Source organism: Squalius cephalus (genome assembly GCF_949319135.1).
Source record: "Squalius cephalus genome assembly, chromosome: 4".
NCBI classification, from domain to species: domain Eukaryota; kingdom Metazoa; phylum Chordata; class Actinopteri; order Cypriniformes; family Leuciscidae; genus Squalius; species Squalius cephalus.
This window is the reverse complement of record NC_137125.1, coordinates 54,327,180-54,339,679: the sequence shown is the minus strand read 5'-3', so window position 1 is coordinate 54,339,679 and position 12,500 is coordinate 54,327,180. Positions and strand designations below refer to the sequence as shown.

Here is a 12,500-nt window from a genome sequence, read left to right as displayed (position 1 = left end):
GTTCCACTCTGGCTCCACATGAGGGCGCTCACAGGACGAGTGCAGTTCCACTCTGGCTCCACATGAGGGCGCTCACAGGACGAGTGCAGTTCCGCTCTGGCTCCACATGAGGGCGCTCACAGGACGAGTGCAGTTCCACTCTGGCTCCACATGAGGGCGCTCACAGGACGAGTGCAGTTCCACTCTGGCTCCACATGAGGGCGCTCACAGGACGAGTGCAGAATGAATGGAGGTCTATGGCGCTATACCCCTCAAAATCCACTTTTCTCAGGATTTAATTTTTTGCCTAGTAATTTGAATGTTGTATTTGAAAGGAGATGCAGAGAAATTACACATTGCTGGGTGTTAGATTTTTTTTTGTTACTTAAAGTCTTTTAAAGTGTCAATGACGTCATACACATCGTACGACCAGAGATACTGCTTTACGGCAATCCTTCAGTCACTTTGGTGCTTTCGCGCTCTGCACTTTCTTTTCTCTTGAGGCATCGACAACACAGCTGACACAGGTAAATACACGTGCTAGAAGAGTTTTTGTTTTGTTGTTTTAAAAGACGAAAATACACACACACACACACACACGATGCCATCAAGCGGTATCTCTGGTCGTAATCAGTCCTTCACTGACCAATCAGCGTTCATTAGCAGAATGCTAGCGTGTTATGGGCAACAACAACTCAACCTGTAAGAAATCGAAAGGACATAAGTACCCGTTCATTCAACTTTCGACCTATAACCCATGTTGAACTTGCAAAACCTACAATCAAATCTGAAATTTCTCAACGGCAATCGGGTGAAAGCGACAAATTTAGCCGTCTCGCTCCATAGACTCCCATTCATTCTGCACTCATGGGCGATCGCCCCCAGTGGAGCTCTGGTGGAACTACAACCACAATTCGGTACAATAGGACTTAATAGGGAGTGGCCAGGCTCTCTGTAGATGGGCTCTGCTAGTAGTGACATCAGTGGCAATCCACCTGTCACTCAAGTAGCCACGCCCTTAATTATGCAGAACTTTAAGGCTTAATATTAATTAAACAGATGAGTTATAAAAAAAATCCCCCCCCTTACAGTCGTCATGTAGGGCAAAATTAGCTATATAGACCAAAACCACTTTTTGTACCAGACTGTAAACACATTTTTTTCTGCTGTAAAGTTGGGCATTTTAATGGGATTGACTCTCTTCTGGAGCCTGTCTCTAGTGGCCAGTAGATGAACTGCAGTTCAAGTCACTTCCGTGTTGGATTCAAGAGACCGGATGCTCCTCTCATTAATTGCCAGTTGTTTGTGGCCGCAGGTCTTCTTTAATGGCTTGATACAGTTGTAGGAGTGCGTTTGCCCACAGCTCCCTCTGGTGGCCGGGGTCGGTGTGTTGTAGTTGTTGTGCAGTAAACACCATCGTGAGGACCGTGCGCTCGAAGTCCTCCATCCGCAGCGATCCACGACGCACCGACAGCTGGGCACTGAGACGCTGGATCTCAGAGAGGCTTCTGGGAAGCACGTCTTCACACAGGACCTCCAGAACCTCAAGCTTCCTCATGGACGCCAGTTCCCGATCGGATACGTGGAGCGTCCCGCGTGACGCGTCAATGTACGCGCCCGACAACAACACCTGTAAAACAACACAGACAAAACATCTGAAGAAATAACCAGAAGTTTCACAGAAAATAGAGATATAGTCTGAGAATGTTCTGCTTACGTTCCCTTTAAGTTATAAAAAACTTTACTTTTGAATGTTCTCTTAACCTATATAGTTTTTTTTAAGAACATTCAAATGTTAAGGAAACATTCCAGTTTATCATTTTACAAATATTATGGGATCATTTCAGAATGTTCAGAGAACATTTAAAAGTAAGAAGTATAATCCCAGCAAACAGGGAATGTTATCTGTTTTATTAATGTTATTTACACATCATTCACTGAAAGTTTTTCGTTTTTTAATGTTTTTTAAATGTTACTACTTGTTTCTATGGAAGCTTGTTTTCGCCAAAGAATAAAAAATAAAAAAGCAATTATCTCACAATTCTGACTTTTTCTCTCACAATTACATATAAAGTCACAATTGCGAGTTATAAAGCCAGAATTGTAAGAAATAAACTCGCAATTCTGAACTTTTTTTCTAAGAATTGCATGTTTATATCGCAATTCTGACTTTATAACTTGCAGTTGGGAGAAATAAAGTCAGAATTGCATGATATAAACTCGCAATTGTGAGATAAAAAATCGCAATTATCTTTTAAAATGTTTTATTCTGTGGCGGAAACAATGTTTCACGACGTTCCGAGAACATTTAAAAGCAACATTCCATAATGTCTGAAGAATGATACAATGTTAATGTTCCCTTAACGTTCACATAACCAAGAAAAAACTGGATGTTTTGAATAAGTGAACATCTGGAAATAATGTTTTCATAAGTCACTTTCATGGAATCTATTTTTGTAACAGTAGTTGGGACAAAAGAAAAACAGATGTAAAACGTTTCAGGAAAACGGGAGCAATGTATAAATAATGTTTTTGTGCTTTGAGAACATTATTGAAGACCAGATAACTTTGAATGAATGTTCTATTAATGTTAATGTTTTGTTCATACCTTAGAGAGAGCGTTCTCTGTTTGCTGGGTTAATGTTGCAAAGTTCTTTAATTATGAAAAAATACAATTTCAGTAAACCAAGCCAAGAAACATATGTTCAAAGAATGTTTTGCTCACATTGCCATTAAATTAACGTTATTTCTGAATGTTCTCTGAACGTTCAAAATTACTTTTTATTTATTTATTTATTTAAAAACCTTTCTTCTTGGTTATATGAACGTTAAGGGAACATTTCATTTAATTATTCTTCAAACATTAAGGAACGTTACTTTTTAATGTTTTCTGAAACAAGTAGTAACATTTAAAAAAAGTTAATTACGACATTAAAAAAACAGATGAATATGGAAGCTTGTTTCCGCCACATGCAGAGTGAAAAATAAAAAAGGTAATTGGGACTTTTTAATCTCACAATTCTGACTTTTTATCTCAGAATTACGTGATATAAAGTCGCAATTGCAGGTTATAAAGTCAGAATTATGAGATATTAACTCGCAATTGCGAGAAATATACTTGAAATTCTGACTTTTTTTCTCAGAATTGCATGTTTATATCTCGCAATTCTGACTTTATAACACGCAATTGCGAGATATAAAGTCAGAATTGCGAGATATAAAGTCAGAATTGCGAGATATAAAGTCACAATTGCGTAAAAAAAATTAAGAATTCTGACTTTATAAGACGCAATTGCAACTTTATTTCATGCAATTCTGACTTTATTTCACGCAATTCTGACTTTATCTCGCAATTCTGACTTTATTTCACGCAATTCTGACTTTATATCTCGCAATTCTGACTTTATATCTCGCAATTCTGACTTTATATCTCGCAATTCTGACTTTATATCACGCAATTCTGACTTTATATCTCGCAATTCTGACTTTATATCACGCAATTCTGACTTTATATCTCGCAATTCTGACTTTATTTCACGCAATTCTGACTTTATTTCACGCAATTCTGACTTTATATCTCGCAATTCTGACTTTATATCTCGCAATTCTGACTTTATATCTCACAATTCTGACTTTATATCTCGCAATTCTGACTTTATATCTCACAATTCTGACTTTATATCTCGCAATTCTGACTTTATATCCCGCAATTCTGACTTTATATCTCGCAATTCTGACTTTATATCTCGCAATTCAGTCTTTATATCTCGCAATTCTGACTTTATATCTTGCAATTCTGACTTTATATCTTGCACTTCTGACTTTATATCTTGCACTTCTGAGAAATAAAGTCAGAATTGCGAGATGTAAACTCACAATTGTGAGATAAAAAGTCGCAATAATCTTTTAAAATGTTTTATTCTGTGGCGGAAACAAGCTTCCATAGATGAACGTCCAACTGAAACATTAAAAAAAAAAACTTCCATGAATGATGTATAAATGATGTTGGTAACATTTTGAGAACATTATTACAACTTTGAACGAACATTTTTTTATCATTACTGGAAGAGTGTTTGTTCATAACGTTGAGAGAATGAGCTCTACAGAAGACAATAGTGTCATTATTCAGCTCAATTCAATTGAATGTTGATTCAGTTCAGTTCAATAACTCAATGCTGCAAAGTTCATCGATTATGAAGCATAATATTAAAGCAGCTCTACAGACAACAATAGTGTCAATATTGAGATCCAGTTTTGTTCTCCTGAGAGTGATAGAGCTGTCAAACTGAGAATATCACAGTCTTTCAAACGCCACTTTAAAAGAAGCACATGAATGCTAAATAACTCCAGATTCGCATTGGCATTGATTCAGTGAGTCAACAGACTCAATAAACAGCTGTTATGGATGATGAATATCTGCTATCTGATCATGAGAGTTCAGTCTGATGTCTTGTTGAATCAGTGTTTAGCGCGTGATGAGGCCGATCATCAGTCTTCAGATATCAGCTGTCATGCAGACACACCGCTGGAATATTAATATGTCTTTTTGTTTTTGGGATTGAATCTAAATGGAGATGTTTATCTGTGAGTCTGTGTCGGCTGATGGATCTGAGGGATTGCAGAGCTCAGCACAACTCAATAACTGAACAAACTCAAGCGTATGAAGAGATAATAAGAGCTGAGCTATTGATCGCTTCCTTCATTCAGCCAATCACATTAAACACTGCAGATAAACAACACGTAGGACAGTTTCATTGCTCTTCAAACTTTACACTCTCCTGAAAAGTTCTTGTTAGAAATAAAACAGTCTTGAATGAATAAACGCAGAGCTCTTTTGAAACCGATGTGCTCATTAAAACCTTTTGATTGCACATATTGGCATCCGAAAATAGCAGGAGACATTGTTGAGATCTAGACGACGCATGTGAGATGTGGTTCATTTAAAAATCTCATTCGTCTAATGTTCGTCTAACGTTTTTTTATTTATGTTTCTACTTGTTTCAGAACGTTCAGAGAACATTCAAAAGTAACATTCCTATAATTAGATTTTTTTTCTTCATCAGAATGGTATGAAACTCGAGTCGAACAGGTTAAAATTATCCTGTAAAAAATAGTTACACTTGTGCTCCTCGCGGTCAAAAATGAGCACATTGGAAATGAATGCGAGACGAATTTCCTCTAGTGGAAGCGTTTGGTACTGCAGCCGAACAACATCTCACTGAAAGATAATTTTTTGAGATATTATCAACCTCAAATTTGGAGCACAACTTGTTTAGATTTATGGCTTTGATTTTCTTGCCGTTTTAGAGTAAAATGTGTTTTTGAAAATATATATTTCATATAAAAAATTTAAATAGTATTTTTATGCATTTCTAACAACAATAAACGTAAAATTTAAGTTCTCCTTTTTAAGCTTTTTTTTCACTTCAGCAATGATCTGCCAAGAACGCTCGTCTAAAGCATTCAAGATTTACCACGGTTTAAGCTGGAAATTTAATTTTCAGGTCTACGCTCAAAAAGTGAATAAATGGATTATAAATACAGCGTAAATATAATTTAGTACCATAAAATCCCATAAAAATGCTAAATATTAAATTAAAAAACATTATCAAACTAAAATATAGTACTGTACATTCATTTAATTGAATAAAAAAGAAAAATGTAGGTCATTTTTGACCGACACGCGAAGAGCACCAGAGGGTTAACGTTCATAAAACCAAGCCTTTTTTTTTTTTAACAAACGTTTAGTGGACATTCAGAAATAAATAACGTTTTCATAACGTAATGCAAACATTAGCAAAATATATTTTTGCTAGCTGGGATTCTCTTTCACTGTTTAATGTTGACTTTAAATCTCTCCATGAAGAAACTTAGAGAAATAATTGTAACATTGTAACAAGTAAAGCTGCTTTGAAACAATATGTACTGTGAAAAGTGCTATAAATAATCTTGAATTGGATAGAGTTGTGAGTTTTCTTTCATATGTGTATCTATCTCGGCACCTCATAGAGAAGGCTGGCGTCTTCCACAGATTTCTGAAACGAGGGGTTGAGCAGAGCTGGCGTCCCTCGCTTCACTCGGAAGGCTGATGGGTACAACGCTGAGAGACAGAGAGAATCATGGGTAATGTAGCTTTTCCACAAGGCAAGGTTAATATATACATAGTAGGTGCACACACAGTATCATACACACAAACACCATCATGATAATGCAATAAACATTTATTTAACAACATAAAACCCTAATGTACATAAGAAAAAACAATGGATTATTGCAATGAAATATAATCAAATGCAAATTTAGGGAATGTCTCGTTTCCCAGCGAACAAAAACACTTTCTAAGAATGTTTTCCTATAGCATTTCACATTAAGTTATACAAATGATACTTCTGACCGTTCTTTGAATGTTCAAGCTCGGTTTTTTCTTGGTTATGCGAAGGTTATGGGAACATTACATTTGAATGTTCTCTGAATATTCTTAAGTAACATTTAAAAAAAAACTTTATACCAAGTAGTCTAAAATTTAAATGTTTCAGGTCAGGAGGGGAAAAAAACGCTGCATGGACGATAAGCTACGTATAAATGTTTTTTTGTGCTAACGTTTTGAAAGCATTATTGAAGACCAGATAACGTTGAACGAACGTTCTATTAACGTCATTTAAATAACGTTCGCCAAACAACGTTCAATTGCAAAAACTGAAGCCAACATTTAGTTGTATTTAATGTAAAATTACGTCTGTTACAGTTTTTAACCGCACATAGAAAGGGAACTCAACTGTTAAAATGACATTGATTTTGCCAGCGTGTTTTGATATCCAGTAACGCGCACTGCACGTGCTCAGCAGCTGCACGTCTCTGATTGGCTGTTCGTGAGCACGTGGGCGGATGACTGACATCAGAACAGCTGTGTTGAACATCTGCATTGCAGGCTTGCAGCTGGAGGACGAGCCGCATCTGTGAAGCAGTGTTGCGCAAAACATACGGGAATCTGAGTCGTGTACGATAATTCAGCAAGATGATATTAAAGTAGGAATGATGTCTCAATGGTCATTCAGTTACATATTTGTGAAGTTAACAAGTAGGTTACGAGGAAACAGAAATTCAGTGGAAACAAGTAACTTAGAGCAAAAACAAGTTTTTTTTTTTTTTTTTTTTGTGATTCTCTCGGGATGTCGCCGACATCACAGGCATTCCTCCGCTGTTTGGACCGATCAACTGCAGATGTGTGTCGGTCATCCTTCACACACTTCATCTTAAACTGCCCTTTAAAACCCTATAAACACCGTGTGTTCTGAGACTGAGCCGAAGCCAACCTCCTCGTGACCGCTGCGTTTCCATGGAGACGAGATGCAGACCAGACCTGTGTGATGATGTCACTTCACAGAAATATACAATATTCTAATGAGCACTTTATAGGTGATGTTAGATATTCAGAACTGAAAGGTAAAGTGTTTAGTATATGTCTTCAAAGATAAGAATAAACAAAGTGTTATACGCGCGCGCACACACACTCACACTCTCTCTCTCTCTCTCTCTCTCTCTCTCTCTCTCTCTCTCTCAGGGGACGTACTTTAAAAGTTATGAACAAACGTTCATTACTGTAACTTTAATAGAATGTTCCTTCAAAGATAATAATGTTCTCAAAACGTTTGCACAAAAACATTTATACATTATTCATGGAATGTTTTCTCTGAGACGTTTCAGTTGGATGCTCGTCGAACGTTTTATAAATGTTTCAGAGAACATTCAAAAGTAACGTTCATCAAAGTGTGTAGAATGATAAAACAGAATATTCCCTTAAACTGGACGTTTTAAATGTTCACAGAACATTCAGAAAATAAGATTTTCATAACTTAATGAGAACGTCAACAAAACGTTCTTAGAACATATTTTCGTCAGCTGTGAAAGAGCCGATGAACATCCTTTATTTGTGAGCTGGAAACTCATTGGTTGATTAAAGTTATTGAACATCTCTGTTAGTTCCTACAGCTGTTACTCATATAATCCCAACAAAACGGCTGGAGCAGTGTGTTGTGATTGGTCGGCTGGAGCAGTGTATTGTGATTGGTCGGCTGGGGCGGTGTGTTTTGATTGGTTGGCTAGAGCAGTGTGTTGTGATTGGTCGGCTGGAGCAGTGTGTTGTGATTGGTTGGCTGGAGCAGTGTGTTGTGATTGGTCAGCTGGATCAGTGTGTTGTGATTGGTCGGCTGGATCAGTGTGCTCTGATTGGTCGGCTGGTTCAGTGTGTTGTGATTGGTCTGCTGGATCAGTGTGTTGTGATTGGTCGGCTGGATCAGTGTGTTGTGATTGGACGGCTGAATCAGTGTGTTGTGATTGGTCGGCTGGGGCGGTGTGTAGTGATTGGTCGGCTGGATCAGTGTGTTGTGATTGGTCGGCTGGATCAGTGTGCGCTGATTGGTCGGCTGGAGCAGTGTGTTGTGATTGGTCGGCTGGAGCAGTGTGTTGTGATTGGTCGGCTGGATCAGTGTGCTCTGATTGGTCAGCTGGAGCAGTGTGTTGTGATTGGTCGGCTGGATCTGTGTGCTCTGATTGGTCGGCTGGAGCAGTGTGTTGTGACTGGTCGGCTGGAGCAGTGTGCTGTGATTGGTCGGCTGGATCAGTGTGCTCTGATTGGTCGGCTTGAGCAGTGTGTTGTGATTGGTCGGCTGGATCAGTGTGCTCTGATTGGTTGGCTGGAGCAGTGTGTTGTGATTGGTCGGCTGGATCAGTGTGCTCTGATTGGTCGGCTGGATCAGTGTGTTGTAATTAGTCGAGCGCTTCGAGTGTGTTTGGGAAATGTCCCGCCCCTTACCATAACCGTTTCAACACACTTGCTGCATCCCAAATCACTTACTTATACTACGCCCTAAAAGTACATACTTTTGAGTGTGTATAGCAGAATAGTAGGCAATAGTAGGCAAGCTTCTTCAACATAAATGTGTCTCTAACAGACGCCCTGTCGTTTAGTTAAGTGCCTCCTGTCACAGTTTAAACTGTCCTGTCAATCATCTTGTCACAGCATAATGACCAAAAGCATCTTTATAAAAGTTCACAATGCGGTTTCATATGGAAGCTTGTTTCCGCCACAGAATAATTCTCAGAATTGTGTGATATAAAGTTGCAATTGCGTGTTATGAAGTCAGAATTGCGAGACAAAAAGTCAGAATTGCGAGATATAAACACAATTGTGAGATAAAAAAGTCGCACTTATTTTTTCAAATATTTTATTCTGTGGCGGAAACACAAGCTTATTTTATATATAAGAAATATAATGTTATAAAATAATGTTAATAATCACATATTGATCTCTAATGCAATATGGATTCTGAATGCAAAAGTGTTGATCAAATGTTTCTCATTCACAGCTCAGGAGACATTTCATTTATTTATTTTTTAATCTCAGATGTTTCTCAACTTTTATGCACAATATATATATATATATCGGTCCACAAATCGAATTCAAGCCTGTAAGCAGAAGCTTTTAAGAGCAATCCGTACGAGTGCTCATGCTCTCTGTGAACAGTGATGTGTGTGTGTGTGTGTGTGTGTGTGATGTGACGAGTGTTGTACCTTTCCTCCAGTGCTGGGACGCTGTGATGGACATCTGACACATCAGCAGAATCTGGAGGACCGTCATTCTGTTCCTCCTCTTCTGAACACCAGATACACTGTAAATAAACAGAGGATCACAGACAGACAGAGAGAGAGAGAGAGAGAGAGAGAGAGACTGTTGTCCCTCTTCCTTCAACATACTCCCTCGTTTCTCCTCCCTCTTTGACAGGCTGGAATGTGTGTTTCATCTGGAAGTCATTAAACTCAAAAACAATCTGTGTGTTTGATCGGTCTGCCCTCTTTCTCAAGTTCATCAGCACCAGCTTTTCAGCCATCAGTAACTAAAACAGTAACACTGTATTGTTATATACAGTCAAACCAACATGTATTCAGACGCCTTCAACATCTTCACATTATCAGTTTATTCGCTATAGTTTAGAGAATGTTAATAAAATATGAGCAGAACTCAGTTGATATTTGACTGGTTTTGTCCGTCCTTCTGTTAGACTGTCTCACACATGAATTATGTTGAATATCTGTCAGCTGTTAAATTTAATTACACAATTAGATAATACCAGTTTAGCTCAACCAATCACCAAGCAATGCTTCATTGTGTTCAGTCTGTGTGTAAAAAGAGCATTAGCAATTCAAGAAAACACACTTCAGCAAAACATGATCAGCTCAAAGTGTCGGAAGAATTATTGGTCCCAAATTTTTACAAATAGTCACTGTATGAAGAATTTGTGTCAAGTATAATATGTCAATTTACTTTATTTTGCTCTCCTCACTTAAATGAACTATAGTGTCCTGCACACACTAGTAAAATAATTATAAAAAATTATATCTGGTGTCTGAATAATTTTTGATTTGACTGTATGTTAAATGTACTTACCATAGTAATAACAGTAAATTATGCATAATTATTACATGCAACTAACCCTCAACCAAACATGTTAATGATTATTACTCAGTTCTTGAATATATAATTACACTGTAACAATGACACCTTAAAGTGTAACCCTAAAACTCAAATGTTTACTTTTTTGAGGACACCTCCGGTCATGTTTCGTTCATTTCTGAGGCCATTCTGTCACTCATCTAGACGAGATCTGTGGTGTTATCTAGTTCTGCATGAGAACAGTCTCAGTGTTTTCAGTCTCAGTGTTTTCAGTCTCAGTGTTTTCAGTCTCAGTGTTTTCAGTCTCAGTGTTTTCAGTCTCAGGAATTCAGAGACGCTGTCGTTCCAGAGAACGGGTTGTTTTCACTGGCGTCGAACTGCAGGAGAATGTGGAGTTCAGGACAGAAGAAACAAGAGTCCAGCAAACCGGCCTCACACATCAACACACTTTCACACGTTAAAAAACTGTTAATGTTACAAAATTATATTTCAGCAGCAATAGTGTGATTATTATTTTGGGATCTTGGTAAATCTGAGCCATCAGAAGCAGGAAACACACGTGAGTTTTCTCTGATACAGGAGAGGTTTTGGTTACACTTTATTTTAAGGTGTCATTGTTACATTGTAATTATATATTTAAGTACTGAGTGATATTAATCAACTACATGTGCTTACTATGGGGTTAGGGTAGGTGTGTGTGTGTATGTGTGTGTGTGTGCGTGTGTTTCACCTGTTGGTGGCGCTATAGGAGTGTGTTTCTCTCTGACGTGTGTGTGTGTGTTTCACCTGTTGGTGGCGCTATAGGAGTGTGTTTCTCTCTGACGTGTGTGTGTGTGTGTGTGTGTGTGTGTTTCACCTGTTGGTGGTGCTATAGGAGTGTGTTTCTCTCGTGTGACGTGTGTGTGTGTGTGTGTTTCACCTGTTGGTGGCGCTATAGGAGTGTGTTTCTCTGTGTGTGTGTTTCACCTGTTGGTGGCGCTATAGGAGTGTGTTTCTCTCCGTGTGACGTGTGTGTGTGTGTGTGTTTCACCTGTTGGTGGCGCTATAGGAGTGTGTTTCTCTCTGTGTGTGTGTGTGTGTGTGTTTCAACTGTTGGTGGCGCTATAGGAGTGTGTTTCTCTCGTGTGATGTGTGTGTGTGTGTGTGTTTCACCTGTTGGTGGCGCTATAGGAGTGTGTTTCTCTGTGTATGTGTGTGTGTGTGTTTCACCTGCTGGTGGCGCTATAGGAGTGTGTTTCTCTGTGTATGTGTGTGTGTGTGTTTCACCTGCTGGTGGCGCTATAGGAGTGTGTTTCTCTCGTGTGACGTGTGTGTGTGTTTCACCTGCTGGTGGTGCTATAGGAGTGTGTTTCTCTCGTGTGATGTGTGTGTGTGTGTGTTTCACCTGTTGCTGGCGCTATAGGAGTGTGTTTCTCTGTCTGTCTGTGTGTGTGTGTGTGTGTGTGTGTTTCACCTGCTGGTGGCGCTATAGGAGTGTGTTTCTCTCGTGTGACGTGTGTGTGTGTGTTTCACCTGCTGGTGGCGCTATAGGAGTGTGTTTCTCTCGTGTGATGTGTGTGTGTGTGTTTCACCTGTTGGTGGCGCTATAGGAGTGTGTTTCTCTCGTGTGATGTGTGTGTGTGTGTGTGTTTCACCTGTTGCTGGCGCTATAGGAGTGTGTTTCTCTGTGTGTGTGCGTGTGTGTGTGTGTGTGTGTTTCACCTGTTGGTGGCGCTATAGGAGTGTGTTTCTCTCGTGTGACGTGTGTGTGTGTTTCACCTGCTGGTGGTGCTATAGGAGTGTGTTTCTCTCGTGTGATGTGTGTGTGTGTGTGTTTCACCTGTTGCTGGCGCTATAGGAGTGTGTTTCTCTGTCTGTCTGTGTGTGTGTGTGTGTGTGTGTGTGTGTGTTTCACCTGCTGGTGGCGCTATAGGAGTGTGTTTCTCTCGTGTGACGTGTGTGTGTGTGTGTTTCACCTGCTGGTGGCGCTATAGGAGTGTGTTTCTCTCGTGTGATGTGTGTGTGTGTGTGTTTCACCTGTTGGTGGCGCTATAGGAGTGTGTTTCTCTCGTGTGATGTGTGTGTGTGTGTG

The 12,500-nt window shown here is 39.1% G+C and overlaps 1 protein-coding gene across 1 annotated transcript; it reads right to left on the bottom strand.

The window, feature by feature from the left end:
- Positions 1-110: 110 nt before the first annotated feature.
- fam180a (family with sequence similarity 180 member A) lies at positions 111-9,766 on the bottom strand. Its single transcript, XM_079870154.1, has 3 exons — positions 9,550-9,766; positions 5,982-6,079; positions 111-1,609 (listed from the first exon to the last, which is right to left on the bottom strand). Exons 1-3 carry the CDS (start codon positions 9,728-9,730, stop codon positions 1,268-1,270), a joined length of 621 nt encoding a protein of 206 aa, XP_079726280.1. The 5' UTR covers positions 9,731-9,766; the 3' UTR covers positions 111-1,267.
- Positions 9,767-12,500: the final 2,734 nt, after the last annotated feature.

Excerpts from the sequence above, each read along its gene's own strand:
- fam180a (XM_079870154.1), bottom strand. The coding sequence starts at position 9,730 with ATGTTGAAGGAAGAGGGACAACAGTCTCTCTCTCTCTCTCTCTCTCTC. Across the intron at positions 6,080-9,549 it reads GTCCCAGCACTGGAGGAAAG|CGTTGTACCCATCAGCCTTC; the intron begins GTACAACACTCG and ends TCTGTCTCTCAG. Across the intron at positions 1,610-5,981 it reads ACGCCAGCCTTCTCTATGAG|GTGTTGTTGTCGGGCGCGTA; the intron begins GTGCCGAGATAG and ends GTTGTTTTACAG.